The sequence below is a fragment of the Miniopterus schreibersii genome, assembly GCF_964146895.1.
Source record: "Miniopterus schreibersii genome assembly, chromosome: 3".
Taxonomy (NCBI): domain Eukaryota; kingdom Metazoa; phylum Chordata; class Mammalia; order Chiroptera; family Miniopteridae; genus Miniopterus; species Miniopterus schreibersii.
In genome coordinates, this window is record NC_138103.1 from 27,533,139 (window position 1) to 27,553,624 (window position 20,486).

Genomic DNA, 20,486 nt, shown 5'->3' on the forward strand with positions numbered 1-20,486 from the left:
CCTGGCATGCCATGGGTTCAGCAAAGGTTGGATGTGGTCATTTCATGGCTCCCTACCTTTGTGGCTGCTCCCAGGCTGGAAGTTCCCAGCTCCCTGGAGAGCTTGCCCTGACCCCCAGATGCAGCTGGTTCTCCTGGGGCTGGGGGAAGAGGGTAGGTCTTTGCCTGTGGGTAGCACTGAACTCACAGGGCAGCAGCTGGGGCTCAGTAAACCAGCACTGCTCCCCTCATATTTGGGAATCAACCTACATGCAGACAAGCCTTCCACAGCCCTGACTCTCTGTGCCTCAACCTCCTCTCCTCCCTCCTGACACATCTAAACCTTACGGTCATCAACAGCAGTGGCCCTTCCATGGTGTCTCCACACCATGCATCCTTCTCTGTTCCTTCCCATCTTTCTAGGCCTCACCTCTAGGACCCTGACTCCAAAAGTCTTTTACCCCCATCAGAACCTACAGTCCCCTGTTCCGGTCACCCTTCCCCTGCCCTTCTCTGAGGAGTCAGCAGAGGGGCCCCTGCATAAGCTCTCAGCACTCCCTCTTCTGCCCATCTGTTTCTTGGGGGGATAACCCTCCTCTCTGCTACATCACTCATTTCTCTCTCTAAAATCAAGCTATTGTGCCCAGCCGGGGTGGCTCAGCGGTTGAGCATCAAACTGATCACGGCTTGATTCCCAGTCAGGGCGCATGCCCGGGTTTCAGGCTTGATCTCCAACAGGGGGCGTGCAGGAAGCAGCTGATCAATGACTTCTATTGCTGAGGTTTCTATCTCTCTCTCCTTCTCCCTTCCTCTCTGAAATCAATAAAAATATATTAAATAAATAAAATAATTAAAATCACGCTGTTGCTATTCCCACCTCTAGCACGCTCTCCTGATCCCTTTCACCCTGCAGCTCCTTCTCCATCTCTCTTCTGTCCCTAAAAGGTCATCTGTCCCTGGCGAGTTCCATTTCTCTTCTCTCCTGAGTCCACTACTCCACAAAGGTTCCCACACTGCCTGAACCTGCTTTTTAAAAAAATCCTCACCTGAGGATATTTTTTTCCACTGATTTTTAGAGAGAGTGGAAGGGTGGGGGGGCATTCACATGAGAGAGACACATCGGTTGGTTGCTTTCCACCTGCAACCAAGGTACATTCCCTTGACTGGGAACCGAACCCACGACCCTTCAGTCCTCTGGCCGATGCTCTAACCAGCTAGGGCTGAAGCTGCTCTTAACCAGGCCTCCTGGGACTCTGGGTTGCTCAATTCCACAGTTCCGTTTCAGGTCTCTTGTACTTGACCTCTCAGCAGCATTTGGCCCAGGTGATCACTCTCCTTCAACAGTTTTCACCTGGCTTCCAGGAAACCACACCCTCTAGGTGATCCACCTGTCTCTCCTCATCTCCCCAACAACTAAATGCTAGAAGGCCCCCGCGCTCCTTCTTCGACCCCTTCTGACTGGACTGTCGTCCATCCTCACTGTGATCCAGTTCCTCAGCTTCAATACAGAATGGCTCCAGACTGCACGTGTCTAGCGGGACCCTCCCTGGTTTGTGGATCCAACTGCCTGACCTGCCTGTCTACTTGGGGGGTCAAACTTGCTCACCACTCAGACTCTGCCCCCTTTCCCTTTCCAGTTGCTTGGGACAAAATCTTGATGTTGTAGGGGTTCAAAATCAGTTACCCCTCGATGTGCCTCTGTGGTATGCAGATTGTTTTGAGCTAAGGACAACTGCTTCTTTTGACCTATCTACAGAGCAGGGCAAACTTGTATTTACTAAATGTCTTGCTTTTATCATCCTGCAGTGACCCTTTGAAGCCCCCAAGGTGCATGAACTCACCCCTGGCTCAGGATGTCTCATATACCTGATTCCCCTTTCGATCTCTGAACCTCTTGTATGTGGGGTCTCTGATTCTTTCGTGTATATTAAGTTTGGTTTTATTCTCATGTCCATTTAATTATTAGACCAGCCAGAGAACCTTGAGGGTAGAGGGATGTTTGGTCCTCTCCCACAATGTCATCTTTGTTCCCTCTCTTTTTCTCACACTCCACATCCACGATATCAGCAATCTTGTTGGCTCTACTTTCAAAATATGCCCAGGGCCCCAGGGCCTTTGCACTGACTAACCCCACCCCCTGGATGTTTTGGCCTGATTTCTACTTGGCTTATCCCCTCAGTTCTTTTAGGACTCAGTTCTTTTAGTCCTATCTGTTGTCCTTGTCTCTACTGCGCTAGTCACTATTGAATATGATACTGTCTCTTCTTCTTTATCTGTCTCCCCCACTAGAATATATGCACCACAAGGGGAGAGATTTTTGTATATTTTGTATTCCTATATCTTGCTTGACACAGAGCAGGCACTCAATAAATTTTTGTTGTACAAATAAATGAACCCAAAGGATTGTGAGCCTAAAGGGTTAGATAGGCAGGACCCATGTTATAGATGCTGGCAGCCAAAAGGGGGCAGCAAAGAGCCACCCAGTGTAGATGAAATAGGAGGGCGGGGAGAGCATGAGCGCTCGCTGAGTGACCTTGAGCAACTTCCTTGACCTCTCAGAGTCTGTTTCTTCCTTTAAGCCAGTTATTAGGGGAGATCACATGTGCTGGTATGGAAAGGCTTTGTAATTGGCAGATCATAAGCATGACATGGATATTAGGTGTCCATAGTGTGAGGAGTTGCCCAATTGTCCACAGTTGAGGGACAGGGTAGTTACAGAACTATGATGCAGCTTGATGATAGAATATTATAAAGTGTTTTAAAGACATGTTTTGGGTTTGTGTGTATGTAAATTTTAGAGAAAGAACAGTGAGATGTAAAATTAATAAGCTTGCAGAAAAATCTGGAAGAAATGTATCACCATAAAAATGAACAGCCATCTGGGCAGTTAGATTTCTGTATTTTCAAAATTTTCACCATGGGCATGGATTTGCCATTCCCTTTAGGTTTTTATGACCTACCAGAATGTCTGATGGCTATTATTACACCTGCTACCTGGGCAGAAGCCCCCTCCTTCCTTAGTCACCACTACTTCTTCCCAACATATCCTAAAGAGCTTCCTCTGCTATCCCAGGTTTTCAAGGCCCCAGGTCTGGGTTTTGGAAGAGGTCATCTGGACTTGAGCACAGAGGGTGATGCTAGGCTCATCCAGAGCCCTTTCCACAGCAAACATTCCTGACATGCTCTGTGCACTTGGCTGTCAGGTGCCCAGTCACCTGTGGCCCCTGGAGCACATCTGTTCCCGGGAGCTGGATGCCTGGGGCTAGGAGGGCAGAGACGTCCCATTGCTTTCCCCAGCCACCCACCTCTCTGGCCCCTGGCCCAGTCTCCCTACTTTAACTCAGTGCTGCTGTAGGCAGCTGGGTAAGGTGGTGAGCAGCCCAGCTCGTGCAGCAAGGAGCTACCAATGGTGTGCACCTCTCCAGGCCTCACTGGCTTGGGGTCCTGGGGACAGGCCTAGGTTACCTTGGCCCCTTGAAGTTAGGGCTGGAGCTCACTGTAGTACAAGTGGAGGGCCTAGCCCTACCATCCCTCTGAGTCCCAGGCTCCTCCAGCCTGAACACCCACCCCTGGGGATCCTGTGAAGCCCCTGGCCCAAAGCTCCCCTGACTGGAGGCCTGAAATCCCTCCCAGTGTCCTCCCAGGCCCAGTCTAGGCCTGTCTTCCTCTCTAGCCAGGTGGCTACCACCACTCAGCTGGGAAGGCTACCAGACACCAGTGGGGAAACTGAGGCCCTGAGAGCAGATGTGTACCTAGTTGGGACAACACTAATGGCCTTCTGAGGTTATCTCTTTGGACTCAGAACAAAACTGGCCCAGGAATGGCCATACCTTCACCGCACTTTGGGCCAGCCCACCATTCCAGGCAGCATTGTGAAAGTCCCAGATTTAATGACCAATTTATCTTCAAAGCATAGTTTCCTTCTTTATGATTCATCTTCTCAGGATGTTTCTGTTAGGAAAGGCTTCTATGAGAGCCTTCAATAAATGACCTAGAAAATCTGAGAGCCATCTTTAAAAGGGTCCCTCCCCTGCCTAGGGAAGTTCCCCTCTTTCCCAAGCCTCATCCCCTGAGCACCTCGCTTCTGCCCTCCCCAAGCACAGGTCAGCTCATGTTCAAGCCTCTGCAGTGTGGCAGTGGTTGTGGAGCTGGGCTTCATAGAAGGTTCTAGGCCTGGGGGTGGGGGAGGAACAAGGGGCATCTCTCCAATCACCTGAGTGGACAGTTGTCCATGGATGTCTTCTGGGTACCAATATCTCAGGGTGACATTCCAGACTTGATGGGCCCCCTCCCCCTAACTTCTTGGTACTATGAAACCCTCTGGAACTTGGACACAAGTCTAGGGAAAGGGGGATCCTAAATGGACTCAGATTAAGTTTCTGCCACTTAAGTTTCTGCCACTCAGATTAAGTTTCTGTAATGGGGTTTTTTGGTAGACACCTAGTTCAATTCTAGAAGAAAAAAAAAGTTCACATGCTTACACTTCTGTTAGCAGACTAAAGTCCAGTCCATATTTTTAGAAGAGAATAAAAGAGAAAGGAAAAAGTCTCGAAGTTTCCACTGTGCCAGGATAAGGACTGCCTCTTTGTCATGACACACCATACCCTCCGGCCACATGGGCTCCATTCCTTACTGGTGCCCCAGCCATGTCCCCCAGACACCTCTGTACCCTGTGCCAGCACCACACACTGTTCTGCTCACCTCCAAGGCCCAGTTCAATGTCACCTCCTCCAGGAAGCCTTCCAGAGCCCCAGGAATAACAATAACTGTCACCCCCATTGGCTGAGTACTTTCCCACTGGTCCAGGGCTGAAGGCTTTACAAAGATCTCAGAGCGTCAGGACAAAGTCCCCCAGGGCAGCAGGTTGAAGCTGTCCTCTAGAGCTCACCCACTATTTGTCCAATTCAGATCACCTGGGGAAGCAGGTATGACTATCCACCTTACAGATGAGGAAGAGATGTGAAATATCTCAGGATGTGAAATAATGAGCTCAGTCACACGGCCAATAAAAGGCATGCAGGGATTTAAACCAGGTCTCTCTGAGCACCAGCCTGTGCTTTCCCATGGCCCACATGTTGCCCAGAGATCATTGGCTACCCCTCCCATGCCCAGGGCACCTGCTAACATTCTGCCTCCCCTAGAGACCTGAGCTCCTGCTCCAATATCACCTCCAGATGCCGGCCTGTGTCAGTCTTCAATGATTTTCTCATGGGAGGTTTGGAACAGCCCTTTCTGGGGCAGGAACAGCACTCAATGACCTCAAGTGAACCCTTCGAGGCTCCTGTGAGCCTGGACACCTTCCCAGCCCAGCATGACAAGTGGCATGAGTAGGCTTGGAGCTGGCCTGCAAGCCAATCTGCCTGGGCTCTCCAGACTGCCACCCAGTCTAGGGTGCCAATGCCTGGAAAGGTGCTGGCAGTTCCATCCCTGAGGGCTGGGGCCAGGGCCACTTTCCCACCTCCTCTTCCAGTCAGCCTGCCATCCTGTCCCATACCACATGGGCAGAGAAAGCATTTCCAAGACCTCTCTCTGTACATAGTAGAGGCAAAGGGAAGGCCACTGGGTGGGTGGGCAGGCAGACTGGCACAGGGACTGGAGGGCGATGACTGAGATTCAAGAAGCTACTCAAACAGCAAGATGAGCAGCCAAGCTTTCTTAGTTGGTGAAAGTGGTCGCCCCTAGAAGGACTCAGGAGCTCTGTGGTCTGTGTGAAGGCTGCTGGCTGACCCCTGACCCAAGTGTTTCTCTCTAAAGCCTGACACTCCACTATGAGGTGGCTGGTCTGAATTATATGCTGCTAGCCAGTGATCCGTGGGCCTCCTGACAGAATGCAGGGAACCAGGCTTGGAGCCAACAATTCCTTCACTATTGGCAAGTCACTGAAGTTCCCAACATCCATAAAAAGGGGACAGAAAAAGGTGACAGTGCAAAGCGCTGAACTTACAGCCCGGCACACATAAATGCTTTTCCTTTGCTGCTTTCCAAACTCATTAAAAATGTATGTTCCCCTTTTTAGTCCTTTACGGGGACCCTTCCTTCTGGGGAGTAGGGGTTGGGGTGCAGAGGGGAAGCACAGGGGAGGCCAAGGGGCTGCGTTTCTATTCTTTTTTTTTTTTTAATTCTCACCTGAGGATATTTTTTTTCATTGCTTTTCAGAGAGAGTGGAGGGGGGGGAGAGAGAGAGAAATCAATGTGCGAGAGACACATTGATTGGTTGCCTCCCGCTTGGGCCCGACTGGGGCGGGGGACGGAGTCTGCAACCGAGGTACGTGCCCTTGGCCAAAATCGAACCCGGGACCCTTCAGTCCACGGACCGATGCTCTAACCACTGAGCCAAACCAGCTAGGGCAATGCGTTTCTATTCTTTATTACCAGAGAGAGGCTGGGACATGCTTCCTGCTGCTGCTCATGGGATTGGGCCCAGCACTGACACCAACTTGGGCTGAAACCCAAGTCGGGGCAGGCAGACTGCCGCAGGAAGCTGACTCAGCGGCACCAGCACTGATGTCTATCAGCCCTGGAGCCGGGTGAGTGAACCCCTGGGGAACGGGCTGGTGGTATACCAGGGAAGGTGTGTTCTGGTTCCCAGGGCCAGTGAGAAGTGAGCTGTGCAAGTCCACAGGCCTGTGATGTTCTCATGAGCATTTGAACATTCATGACCCTGCCTGTCCCTACTGTCCCCAGCTTGCATCCCAGGGAAGTACTTACTTCCAATGTGGTCGTCTGAATAGGGGTCCCCAGTCCCTCTATAAGAGTATGGGCCTAAAGGCCACCTGCTAGTCTTATGACACAGGCACATTGCTGAAACCCTGAACCTTAGTTTCCCCCAGTGAGTCGGGCTCTTGTACCTACCTCATAGGTTTGAGGAGTAAATGTGATGCCTCCTCCGTGTTCACCGCTGTAACCCTAGTGCCTAGAACACTGCTGGCCCTAGGAGGGCCTTGGAAATATGTGTAAAATGAACTCACACGAGGAGGGTGTGACACCCAATAATCTTTGGTAAGGGCCACCACGGCTGCATTTCACTGCATCTCCACCGTGCTAACAGCATCCCATTGTTTCCACACCTCTGAGAGCTCAGGGATCTGGGGTTGGCCTCAGATCACCACTGCTTACCCACCAAACACCCCCTTCTCCTCCTCTTGCCTTCTCTGGAGGCCCAACTGGAGCCTTCCTCTCCAGGAAACCGTCCCCAGTCACCCCTACTCTCCCTTCCCTTCCCAGGGGGTCCCTGCAGCCTGACAGCAGCGGCCACATCATTATATCCTCACGAAGTCTTGCCCCTTCCAGTGTGATGGCCTCTTGACCCTTCCCCTGGAGAAGTCCACCAAGCCAGGCCTGGGCACAGGGAGGGAACAGTTCCCGTGAGCAGGGGTCAATGTGGGTGACACAAAATGTCTCCAGGACTGTGAATCAGGTCCCTGTACTGCAGGCTTTCTCTGCCCTGGGCATGCTGTGATGGCTTACCCATTCCCAGCACAACAGCACAGCCTCCGCAGGGCACAGGCCGGCTAGTCTTCCCTCCGACAGTGGCTTGTAGGGTGGGCATGGGGCAGGGGAGAGATGGCAGAGTTCCCCATCTCCCAATACACAGGCCCTGGTCAGCCTAGCGTGCTCACCAGGTGGCTATGTCACCCCCACAGGGACAGTTTCAGCTCATTCAGGGTTTGGGAGGGCCAGGACAGCCCATGGAGGAGATGGAGGGGGGTGGGTGCCTTGAAAGGGGGTCAGGAGAGGGATTTTACCATCTAAGGCTGGGTGGGCACCCCTTACATCTTACTGCCAACCTCGAGGGTCCCCATGCAGAACTCCTTCCCTCTGAGGTTAGAAACCAACACGCCACCAGCCTCATCTACTTGCCACAGCAACCAGCCCCAGCCCCTTCCTCCGGAACTCTGGCTGGGTGAAGCTTGAAAGTCACTGGTGCCACCCATCACCCCTTTCTCTGTCCCAGGGTCCAGCTTGGCTTTCGTCCTGCCTCCTGCGGGTGTTGCCCAGGTGAGGTGGGAGAATAGGAAGGCAGGGGCCTCGCTCGTGCTTCAGGGCCCCACAACCTGTGTCCCACAGCAAGCTTGGCTCCAGCCTCTGGCCCCCAGCACCATGGCTGGCCCCCCATGCCAATCAGCCACCCCCCAGCCGATGCCTCTTACCAGGCTTTGGGATGAGTCCTTGGAAAGGCCTGGAAGAGAAACAGAGAGGAGAGTGTCAGGGGAGGGCCTGGGAGCTCATTAGAAATGTTTGGGGCACATCCAAGACCCACTGCATCAGAATCTGCCATTTTAACATGACGGCCAGTGATCTGTGTGCAAGGGACACCGTGCAAGAAGGGGGCGATCAGGGTCTCCTGCTGGCTCTGCCCTGGCTGGCTCTGTGACCTTGGGCAAATAACTTGTCTCTGTTTCCTCCCCTCTGAAATGAGTCTAACGCTTCTCCCAGGGTGCTAGGAGTGCAGTGGACAGGTGGAAGGTGCCAAGAAAGCTGCGCCTGCTATGGTGGCCGTGGTGTGGTGGCTGTTCTGAACTCTGGGGGGCCCTCTGCACCCTGGCTGACCTGCAGTCCTCCCCCCAACTGCCAGGACCCAGGATGGCACTGGGACAGCCACATTGTTCTGCAGGGAGGGGAGGACTGACAGAAGGAAAGGCCAAAGGTCCCCTGGTGCCAGCCCCCACCCGTGCTAGTCCTGCCTCACTCTTCTTCCCCGAGTACCTGGTGACTGTGAACTTGATCTTGTCAGCCACTGCGAGGATCCTCTCCAGGTTTTGGGAGCCAAAGGTGCAGGGCTTTCGGAACGGGATTCCCGGGGGCAGCCCCTCAATGATCACCGAGCCGGGGTTACTCTTGATGCGCTTGTAGGGAACCTGGACCGGGTACTTGATGCCCAAGGCTTCCCCTGTGGATGACAGACAGAGCAAGTGTCATTAGGAGTCAGAGGCAGTGCTAGTGTGGGAACGTGGAGGTGTGTGAGGGTGCTCTGTGCACGAATATGAAATAAAAATCTGTCATTCAGTACCAAGGACAGGCACAGCTGGTGGGGGACTGGGAGTTAGGGGCTGTGTTGTGCAGGGGGCCTAGAGGGTCGGGTATGAGTGTCCTGGGCTGGGCTGAGTGGGCAGGGGACTAGCTATGGCTGCAGGGGAGAAGGCAGTGGCTAATGTTTCTCAGAGTCCTAGCCTAAGAATCTGAAAGCCCACCTTGAGGATGTACCTGTGGGCGCAGCTGCCCTTCCTACAACGCCCGACCCTCCATCAGCCCTAGGGCTCTGCCTTACCCGTTGCGGATCGGCCTGGCCTGAGAGGACAGACTGCATTTGGGAGCAAGGAAGGCAGCCTGAGGCCAGCCAGGGTGCAGCTCAGAGCTCAGGGCCCTCTTTCCGCATCTGGGAGTTGGTCTCATTCCCGTCACCAAGCCTCTGTGTACGGCTGTGGTATGTCCATCCCACTGACGGTACTTTGTCTCACAGCTGGCCTCGGGGCAGTCTTTGGGGGTGGGGTGGCCACTGTTGCCCCACTGTCAGCTGAGGCCTGCTGCCTGCTGTCAGGGGCCACCCCGGAGGCACTTCCCAGCTGGTCCTCCCATGGTTCCTGCCCACAGGACCAAGGACCAAGTGCAGGTACCACAGCCCTGGGTGCTGTGAGGCTGACTTGAACGTTCATGTCTCTCAGACTTAGATGGGGTCCACCACCGGAGACCCATACAGGTAGAGACTCCCCTAAGGGGCTGGCTGAGACCATCATCCACAGTGTCACAGGGTGCCCCTTTATGAAGATACACTGCAGAAATCTCCACGTGTCTTGCACTGGGAAGAACAGTGGAACTTTTTCGTGCAATAAACTAATTTTTATCTCATGGACACTGGCAATCATAAAACTTGTCTCATTTCCCTTTTTGCTCTGGCTCCTCGGAAACTCAGAACCTGATGTGTGCCCTGCCTCTAGCAAGTACAGAATTTGAGTCTTCATGTCACCTCTGGATTCATGCCATTGCTTTAGACTGTTTGATTTTATTTAATTGAGATATAATTCACATGCCATAAACTTTACCATTTTGAAGCGTACAATCCAGTGGCTTTTAATATACTCACAAGGTTGTGAAACTATCTCTACTATCTAATCCCAGAACATTTTCATCGCTCCAAAAAGAAATTCTGTGCCCATCAGCAGTCACTCCCTTGCCCCCTCTCCCCATGCCCTGGCAGCCACTTCCTATCTCTATGGATTTCCAGCCTGTTTTTAATTCTTCATCTTGATTTTGTTGCTCACTAGTTTACATGCTATTACAGAGGTCCTTTTTGAAATAAAAAAAAATCAGGAGGAAAGGAAAATTTGTACCCATAACCCATGAATGGGAACACATCCCTACTTCTCCTCTAGCCTCCAAAGTGGCTCTTGCCACAATGACCAGTGGCCTCCATGCGTTAAACCCTATAGACTCTTGCACTCTTTTGGCAAAATCTGACACAGATGCCCACTCTTTCCTCCCTGAAGCCTTCTCCATGGTGTCCATAACACCACACTTTCCCGTTTTCCCTTGTTCTGTTCACTCCTCCTCCTCTTGGACCTGACTTCTAAACACAGCCTCCTTGGCCTTCAGTCTGGGTCCTCTTTTGCTCCTTCTGCACCCCCCATGGTATCTCTCCTACTCCCATGACCTAATTTTTGGTTCTAATCCAGATACCCTTCTGAACAGCAGACTTCATCTCCACTCACTCCTCAAACTCAACATGTCCCAAATGGAACCCACTACCTTCCCCCCCTAATGACTCCTCTCAGTGAGGGCGCCGCCCCTTCTCCCTGGCTGACAGTTTGGATGTCTACCTGTCCCTGGTGTCTGTGTGCTCTATCCCCTCCCCCCATCATGGTGACAAGTCTAGGTAACCCAATGAGCATGTGGCGTTTCCCTGCCACAGGGATTGTGTAAGGAATGGATATATGACTCTATAGGGGCCCTTGAGAAACAAGGGGAGAACTCAGGGGATTCTGGGAAAGAAATAACCTGGCTTTCTTAAGAAAGCCTGTGAAAGGGCCAGAACTCTCACTCCTTCCAGAGTGTGCAGATGGGATGTCCGGACCTGCTGCAGCCATTCTGCCAACAAGCGGGAAGTCAGCCTGAGATGATGCAAGGACATTCCTGGGCTGCTGAATCCAGCTGACTCTGAAGGCCATTCTACTGCTGGACCTCCCATGCTATGAGCTATGGCTGATTGTATCAATTTTCCTCCCATCCCACATGTTCTTCTCACAGCATAACATCTACACTCCCCCATAGAGAACTGGGGATGGGACTTTTATAACTGCTTCAACCTGTACAGTATACAACAGAGGTGAGGTGATACTGCAAGACCTCTGAGGCTGGGTCATAAAAGGCAACACAGCTTCCACCTGGCTCTCTCAGGACACGTGCCTCAGGAGCCCAGACTGACAAGTAGAAATCTAGCCACCCTGGAGTCACTATGCTGGAAAGCTCACATGGAGGGATCTCACAGAAATTAAGAGATGCCCGAGGGGCCCCGCTGTTCCAGCCCCAGCAGTTTCCCCAGCCCATGGATCAGACATGCGAGTCAGGAAGCTGTCCAGGTGGTCCCAGTCTCAGCCACCTTCTGGCTGCAACCTTGGGAGATTTCCCTGAGCGAGTTGACTCACTGACACCAATGAGATATAATAAATGGTCATTGTTATTGAATCCCCTTTATTGTTCAAGCCAGTTTTAGTTTGTTTTTATTACTTGAGGCCAAAAAGCACCTTAACTTATTCTAGCTCGTTTTCCTCAAGCCAGGAGGCCTCTGCTTTCCTCCCCACTCCCTGCCAATTCAGCACCAGTGATTCTCTCTGAGCACATCTCAACTCCATCCACCTTCCTCAAGTACTAAGTCCAGGGCCCCGGCCAAGAGCATCACTCTGGCTTGAGCTACCACTCCAGCCTCTGAGCTTGTCTTCCACCATCCACCCTGGCTTCCCGCACCCATTCACTTTCTTCACAGCATCCAGGAAGATACTTCAAAAGTGCAAAGTGGCTCCAGTCACTTCATTCTTCCCAACAAAATACAAAGCTGATACCGTGGATGATCAGCTGTTTCCTGGCCCGCTGCATAGGGTCCCCTCCTCCCTCTACCTCCATGCTTCAGCTTTGTCGCCTTCTCAGTACAAGCCTCAGGGCCTTTGCACATGCCATCACCATAGCTGGAATGTCCTTTCTTCACACTTTGCTTGATTAATTCCTAAACTATCTATCCTTCAGCTCTTTCTTCAGAGGCTTTCCCTGGCCCACAATTTAAGGAAAGCACCCAAGTTACTCTCTTGAGCAGCCTGTACTTTTCCTGCATGATCGTGGACCAATTCCTCATTGTTAGATTCTGTGTAGTTGCTGAATGTCTCTCTCCTCACTGATCTATGGTATGGGTCCCATAAGGGCAGGGACTGTGCGTTTTCTTTACTGCTGTGTCTCCAGTACCTAGTACATAGTAATTGCTCCAGAAATATTTATAAGTGGATGAATGGTTTTCCCAGAGGTGACTGCAATGGACCCGGGAAGCTCCTACCTCTCTTCCCACCCTGCGGGTTCCCTCCACCCAGGTGCCCAGGCCTCACCGTATTTCTTATTGAACAGATCCTGGACTTGCTCCCTCAGCGTGTTGGCGATGTCAATCCGGGAGAGTCTGGCGTCATAATTTTCTGCAAAATGAAAGACAATTATGGATTTGGGCTATTAAATTAAAAGGCACTTAGTGACTTTTAAGGAATATGATTTTCTAATTATGGGGACCTCCTTCTCTGGCAATTATCGGATCCTTCGAGTGGGCCCCTCAGGTCCTTCAGAGCTAACATCTTGACAGAGATGTGTGTGTTTCCGGAAGGATGCACACAGTTGTGACAACAGCAGTGAGTTAGAAATTGAGTTAATTGTTGACATTTGAAAACCACCACGGCGATAAATAAGCCTGGAGGTGAGAGACGCCATGAAGAGGATCGGTTCCTGCGCCATGGTGGGCTTGGGGCCGGGAGATGCGAGCTCAGGTGGCTGGGCAGCCCCCAGAGAGGCAGGGAACCAGCCTAGCAGCTCCCAGTGGCCACTCACTCACCAGGAGGGTGTTTACTAAGGAGGCTATATGCCAGCATGTGACAGGGGGACCCCAGATGGGCCTGTCTTTGGGGAGGTTACCGCCTGGCACTGCCTTGTGGGAAGAGAGAGGTGAGGGAACAGATCTGGACCTGTATATTAAGAGGACTGGGTATGAGGAGCCTTGGGGTGCAGTGAGAGACTCAACTTCCCTCATCACAGGAAGTTCCAGCTTCCCAGGAAGGAGTGAGAGACTGGGCAGTGAGCAGCCATGCCCCTGGGATCTGGGTCCTATCTCTCAGGGCTCCCCCACCTCCAGGGCTGGCCCTTCCCGTCACTGGTCTCACTGACCCATTTTCTCCTCAGAGCCACAGTGACCACCCAGGGCTCACCTAAGAAGCGCCCACTCACGCAGCCACACCTAGGGTTGCCCCAACAGGCGCTCGGACGGCTGTTCTCTGCCCCCTCGCTGCTGCTACACTTGATCTCAACTAAAATGCTGAGAAGTGATACTGCACCCCCCCCAGATGGGAGGGGCAGAGCGGCTGTTTCTGTTTCTCAGGTATGGGCCACACTTCAGGCCTTTACTCACGCTCTTCCTCTTCTCTCCCCCCACATTCACTTCCTCCCATCCCTTCCTGGCCCCGCTGCAGTCTTCCTCCTCTGGAGAGCCCTCCTTGCTCTTGGTGAACTCCCGCTCCTGACTTGAAAGCAGTAAGAGCAAGGCTGACCGCCTAATATGCAGTGGGCTGGGCAGTGGACATCCCGGGTGGACAGTGGTGGGCTCTTGCACCCGGTGGAACCCCCCACCCCGCTCAAGCTTCTGTGGAGCCTCTTACTCAGCGCTGTCAGGCTATAGCCCTGTCCCCAATGCCAGCCCACCTCACCTAGCCCCCAGGCCTTGAGGTTGTGTCCAGCCCCACCCCATCTGGCCTTTCAAACCCAAGCCAGGTCAAGGTCATGAAGCTGGGACAGTTGACCCCATCCTGAGCTGCAACCTTACCTTGAAAGCCCTGTCTCTTCAGGCTCCTGTCCACAAAAGGGTCCCCGGAATCCCTCTCTGGGGGCGGGGGAGAGAAGCCAGGGTGAGCAGGCAGCTAGCTCCTGAGACCCAGGGACAAAGGTAGGGGCAAACCCGATGGGGAGGGCAGCTGGGGAATGCTAGGGGAGGAGAGAGGAAGCAAAGGAGGGGTGGTGGCAGAGGCCTGGACCCCTCCCACGCCCAGCCCGCACCTTAGCCCATGACCCTGTGCAGGGTACCTTGGCTGTCCGTGATGGGCTCTTTGACTCCTTCGGTGAGCAGCTCAGGCCTGGAAAATACAAGTGGGGCTGTCACCAAGGTCTCTCTAAGCCTTCTGTGTACTGCACAGACCTCCCCTCTGAGCCTCAGTCTGAACATCTGTGCAATGGGCCCTTTTGCCTCGGACAGTCCAGGTCTGGGGTCCCTGCCCTCCCCCTCCCCTGAAGCTGTCCTTCAGACCCACGTTGAGATCCAGCTGGGGGTGGAGGTCTGCACTGGGCTCTGAGGATTCAGCTGGCAGTGAGACTAGCCTGGTCCTGGCCCGGTGGGACTGACACCCTTACTCTCAGTTCCAGGATGCTGTATGACTGCCACTGTCCAGGGTCAGAGCACATGGTCTGCGGGACTCCCCACAGAGCTAGTTTTAAGTATAGAAGCCGTTGGGATGACTGTGTGGCAAGTTCTTGGAGGTGTAAGGAAGTTCCGAGGTTTCTGGCTGACAACTGAGAGCTGCCATTTCACTTATGAGTTGGGGGCCTCGGGCACCAGGCCCAGCTTTCCACTAACCTCTCTATCTACACAGACTCCACAAAGCCCTTCCCAGGCATGCGCAAACCTGCTCAATGTCCTTGAGGTAGGTACTGTTTCCATCATCCCATTCTCAGGACGAGCAGACTGAGGCATCGGGAAGGTGAGTAACATCCCCAAGACCACACAGCTCAAGGGGCAGAGTTCAAAGTAGGTGCCCCTCGCCCCCTCACTTGCAGCCTCTCCAGCTGAGGGACACCCTCTTCCCACCTGGACCTGTTTTCTCATATGAAATGGGATAAAAACCCCTGTCCTGGCTCAAACAGAGGGGAGCAGGCCTTACACGTCCAAGTTTGAGGAGACAACGCAGGACCGTGGAAGGTACTGAGTCTCAGATTCCCTATGAGGAGAAGGGGAGAGGTAGTGGTGGGGGTCTGAATGCAGACTGAGGCCTTTTCCAGCTCCTGAGACTGTGGGCCAAGGCAGGGCTGTGCCTCTTCCCTCCCTGGCCCTGGGAGCTCAGCCCTGTGCCAGGCACTGAGCTAATGCAGATGCCTGCTGCCGGGAAAGGCATCAAATCCTCACTGGCTGGCTGCTTGACCTGGGGGCAGAGTGTCCTGAGTCTGACCTTTGGCCTCACTCCCAGGCAGGGTCTCTGTGTCGCTGCTCGGCCACCTCTGTGATGGAGAGCTCATCACCTTTGTGGGCAGCCTCACCACAGACCAGTCCTCACACTAGACCCTGGTCTTCTCTCCGAGAGATCTGAAGGCAGTTCAGTCTGTTACCTGTCCCACTCCACCATGCCCTCAGCCCTCCTCTGGCCAGCCTGCCTCTCCAGTGCCCGCATGCTGCCACAGACTCCAGACCCCACCACCCAGACAGGCCCACTCTAGCTGGACAAGGCTGCACTGAAAATGGGGCATTCAGAGTCAGTGCCATGCAAGAGTTGGTCTGATTCTTTGTCCCTGGTTCCAGGGAGAGAACCTCTAAATCTTTGGAATTTCTGGAATGACAGGAGTGTCTTTGTGAGCCTCTCGGATCACACCTATGTTTATGCTAATAAGCTGACCCAGGATTCAGGAAGAGTAACCATGTGATTAGAGGACTGAGGCTTTGAGCCACCTGACATTAGCTCAATCTCCTGACTTCTAGTGGTGGTGGTAGGGGAGGCTGGAGATTGTGTTCAATCACATAGCCAATAATCTAACCAAGACTACATAATGCATCACAGTCCCAATAAAAACTGTGGACACTGAAGCTCAGTGGAACTGCCTAGTTGGTGAACAAATCAATGTGCTGAGAGGGTGCCGTTCCCTGATTTCATGGGAGAGGGCGTGGGAGCTCTGTGTCCAGTGCCCTCCCAGACCTCACCCTTTGTGTCTCTTCAACTGGCTGGTCCTGATTTACATCCTTTATGTAAAACTGTAATCATAACACAGCCTCTTCTGAGTTCTGTGAGTTGATCTAGCTAATTATTGAACTTGGGGAGCCATGGGAAGCTAGCTGCTCAGAAGTGTAGGTGGCCCAGGGCCCCTTGAACTTCTGGCTGGTGTCTGAAATGGGGACATTCTTGTTAGGGCCTGTGCCCTGAAACTGTGGGATCTGCTAACTCTGGTGGTTAGCAAAAGATCTGTAGCACTACATTCATTTAGAACCTCCCACCATCACTGCCCTGGACCTCAGTCTCCTACCGTGAGAATCTACTCATGGTTTTCAATTTCCAAAGGGTTAATGTTGGAGAATTTGATGAAAGCAAGGGCCTGTTTTTCCAGAAAAATGCACAAAAGAATACAAAAACTTTGCATAAAAGTTCAAGGATATGGGTTAATAATGTTTTTTGACCAAAGGTTCAGAAAGTTTAATTTGATTTCGTGCCAACTCTAATTAATAGGTAGTGGCTGTCTGGAGTACTGTTTAGAAGGATGTGGAGATCAGGTTCAGGCAGAAAGAGTGTCGTCAATGAATCAGTGATGTCTCCTGCAGGTGATAATTTCTCCCCCAAATTTCATGTTGAAGCCCTAACCCCCAGTACTTCAGAAAGTGACTGTATTGAAAAACAGGGTCTTTAAAGAGGTGATTAAATTTAAATGAGTACATTAGGATGGGCCCTAATCCATCTGTCTGGTGTCCTTCCAAGAAGGGGAGATTAGATCATGCAGAGAGAGATATCAGGGATGCGTGAGAACAGAGAAAAGACCATTTGAAGACACAGTAAGGAGGTGGGCATCTGCAAGTCAAGGAGAGAGGCCTTGGGGAAACTAAACCTGCCAACACCTCAATCTTGAGCTGCTAGTCTCCAGAATTGAGAGAAATAAATTTGTGTTATTTAAGCCACCTAGTCTGTAGTACTTTGTTATGGCAGCCTCAGCAAAGAACTACACATACCATAAAATTCACTTTTAAAGTATGCCAATCAGTGGCTTTTACAATATTCACAAAGTTGTTAATGTAGCCATATGTCTATCTAAGTCTAGAACCTCACCTCCCAAATGTATCCTTCTTAAAAATAAGATTAATGAGAAGTGGCTATTTTTCACTTAATAGTCCCAACAGCATTTTTGCTAATTTTTAAAATGAGGAATAATGTAATAAAGATACTTAAGTGTTCAAAATCATCCCGACTAGTCTTTAGTCCCATTGCCCGCCTGCTGCACTGACAAGGTTAATCACCCACCCACTTGAATCACTTTCTTCACTTGGCTTTCAGGAAAATGGAAAAGTTAAATTCACTTTTTAAAATTGCTATATATATATTTTAAAACATATCTTTATTGATTTCAGAGAGAGGAAAGGAGGGGGAGAGAGAGAGAGAGAGAGATAGAAACATCAATGATGAGAGAGTCATTGATCGGCTGCCTAGCCCGCAACCCGGGCATGTGCCCTGACTGGGAATCGAACCCCGATCTCCTGGATTCTAGGTCGATGCTCAACTGCTAAGCCATGCCCGGCCAGGCAAAATTGCTATATTTTTGCCCTGGCTGGGTGGCTCAGTGAGCTGGAGCATCGTCTCATACACCAAAAGGTTGCAGGTTCGATCCCTGGTCAGGGAACATACAAGAATCAACCACTGAAAGCATAAGTATCAATGTTCTCTCTCTCTTTCTCTTCCCCCCTTCCGCTCTTTCTCTCTCTAAAATCAATATATAATTTTTTTTTTAAATGCTCAGGAGCACAGGGGAGAGGCTGTCTCTGCAGGTAAATAAGGAGAAAGGTGAGTTCATGTGGATTTGCTGTTGATTTGTCTCCTACCTTCAAACTGCCCAAGTGCTTCGGTTCTGGGTTTGAGGGGACGAGTGTGGCAAGCTGCCTCCATGTGTGCATCCCTCCTAAATGCTGACAGCTCCCAAAGTTCTTTCCCCACCCTGAGGTCTCCACTGAGCATAAGGACTGTCAGTCCCGTAATCCACCTGCTGTCTCTCCCCGAAAGGCCCAATGCATCTCAAAACTAACACACGTCAGACCCAGCTCTCGACTGCGGCCTCCACCCACATCGTCTCCATCTCAGAAAATGGCAACACCGCCAGCCTGGGTGCTCAGCCTGCAACCTTACAGTCATTCAGTCCTCTATTCCTCTCACACCCCACATCTAGTCTTTCAGCAAATTCCTCAAAATATTGCCTGAATGTGACAACTTTCATTACTCCCACCCTGTCTTTATGTAGTTCAAGCTGCTGCCCTATCCCCTGGGCCAGAGTAAAGCCTCTTCGCTGGTCCCTGCTTCTGTCCCTGCCCATACCTCCCAGAGTCCTCTCTACCCCATGGCTGGAAAATAAAAAATAGACCAGATCATATCACTCTCCTCAAAACCTTCCAGTGAGTTTTCATTAAGTTTGAAATAAAATCCAAACTTTTTAAGCCAGCCCAAGACTGTGTAATCTGGCCCCTGCTCTCTCTTAGGCCTCACCACTCGCCATTCTTCCTTGGCTCACCTTGCACCAGTGACGCTGGGCCTTGCTAGTCTTGAAACACGAAAGCATGTACCTGCCTCAGGGCCTTTGCACCTGCTGTTCCCTCTGCCTGAACACTCTTCCACCAGATACTGACACGGCTCACTTCATTGGGTCTCTGTTCCACTGTCACCTCCTTAGACAAGTTTCTCCTTACCCCTTTCTGCCCCCTTACCCTGCATTACAGCACTTATCTCTACTTGACATTATATTGTCATTTTACTTGGTGAGATTGGTCAACCCAAGGGCAGGACTTAGTGACATCTGCTGTTATATCACAGCCTGGTACATGGTTGGCTCTTGAGATGCTATTTGTTGAAGGAAGGAACCAGGTATCCACTATTTTTGTCTCCTGAGGCATCACCTTCCCTACTTCTCCTGATGCAAACCAGGTCCCATGGGAGAGCCCCGTCTGCCCCTCTAGGTGTGAAGAACACTGGGGGCCATCTACTTCTCCAAGAGGGAATACACCCTTAAGAGTCTCTTTTGCCACTTTCAACCAAACCAAACCTAAATTTACAAGACATGACAGTAACACACGGAAGCAACAAACACAAAACAATGTTCCTCCCCAAGTCCTTGTCCTTTCAAAAATTAATAGCTTGTCCCTACCTCCTCCAGGGGGACTTTACATCCAAGATGGGCACACAGCCCCATTGGGCTCTTGCCAACAAAACTGAGATTTCCAAGGAAACAAAAGGGACCTGGAAAGGCCACAGCCATCTTTTCCAATCCTGGGATAATGGGCATTGCCCTCAGCAGTGCCCTGATGCCCCCTGGCCCAGGCCACCAACACACTAGTCCAGAGGATGCTCAGAATGGTCTAGGAGAGCAAGCCGGCAGGCACATTCCCATTCCATGTGTTGGCAAACTGGAGACTGAGAGCCTGGTAGGCCTGGACTGAGCCTGGATAACCTTGTGCTTGCCCAACTGCGCCCAATTAATACCCTACTCTTTGAAAACAAAACAAAACAAAACAAAACAAAACACAAAAGTTTGCCCCACTCTGAAGAGGAAGATGGTACTTCGGTACTGCTCCTGGATGCTGGGCAAGCCTGGAGGGCCCACAGACCTGCCAGGCCTTACCTCTTAATGACAAACTGGATGCTGTTGCTGGCCTCCAGGATCTTCCGGAGCTTGGCAATCCCGAAGCAGTTGGGCCTGCGGAGGGAGATGCCTTCAGGCAGCCCCACCACAAACAGCTCCTCTGGGTACATCAGGAACTTGGAGTAGGGCACCTTGACGGGCTCCGAGATGCCAATGGCCTTGGCTGCAGAGACACAGCTACTGTAGGGCCACCTAGAGCTGCAGGGCCACCAGCCTCAACTCCCACCTCCCACATCTGCACAGGGGACCACAGGTGCCAGAGCCCTTTTAGAGTCAGCACTTAGTTGAACTTTCCCAACCTTCCTGAGAGGTGAGTACTGTTACCCTGTCTCCAAGTAAGAGACCTGGAGCTCAGATGGGATGTAACTCATCTTGGGTCCCAGAGCTCCAGAGCTGAGGTATGTGAACCCCAATCTCATGCTCATTCTGTGCCCTCACACCCAGGCAGTGCAGGAGAAGCCACTGACAGCTGGTGAGACCTGGCATTGGCTCCACCCAAGACCATGCATCCCTGTGTTGCCAGAAAGGCCCTCCAGAGGGTCCCCCACCACCATAAAGAACCCCCAAACTCTGTGTGGCCCAACACCAAGCTTTGGGAAGAGGACAGATCTAAGGTCCAGGGAAGTGCTGCCA

At 51.9% G+C, this 20,486-nt stretch overlaps 1 protein-coding gene across 4 annotated transcripts in view; it reads right to left on the reverse strand.

Moving 5' to 3' along the window:
• GTF2IRD1 (GTF2I repeat domain containing 1) overlaps positions 1-20,486 on the reverse strand; it is a 99,522-nt gene that overhangs the window by 21,222 nt on the left and 57,814 nt on the right. For 2 of the 4 annotated variants that reach the window (XM_081132502.1, XM_081132501.1), the window contains exons 17-22: positions 19,833-20,016; positions 14,292-14,341; positions 14,035-14,091; positions 12,563-12,646; positions 8,685-8,868; positions 8,129-8,157 (exon numbers count right to left, since the gene is read on the reverse strand). In XM_081132502.1, the coding sequence (XP_080988628.1) occupies positions 8,129-8,157; positions 8,685-8,868; positions 12,563-12,646; positions 14,035-14,091; positions 14,292-14,341; positions 19,833-20,016 (588 nt within the window). The remainder of the gene's footprint in view (positions 1-8,128; positions 8,158-8,684; positions 8,869-12,562; positions 12,647-14,034; positions 14,092-14,291; positions 14,342-19,832; positions 20,017-20,486) is intronic. The other 2 variants (XM_081132504.1, XM_081132503.1) reach the window with 1 other exon arrangement.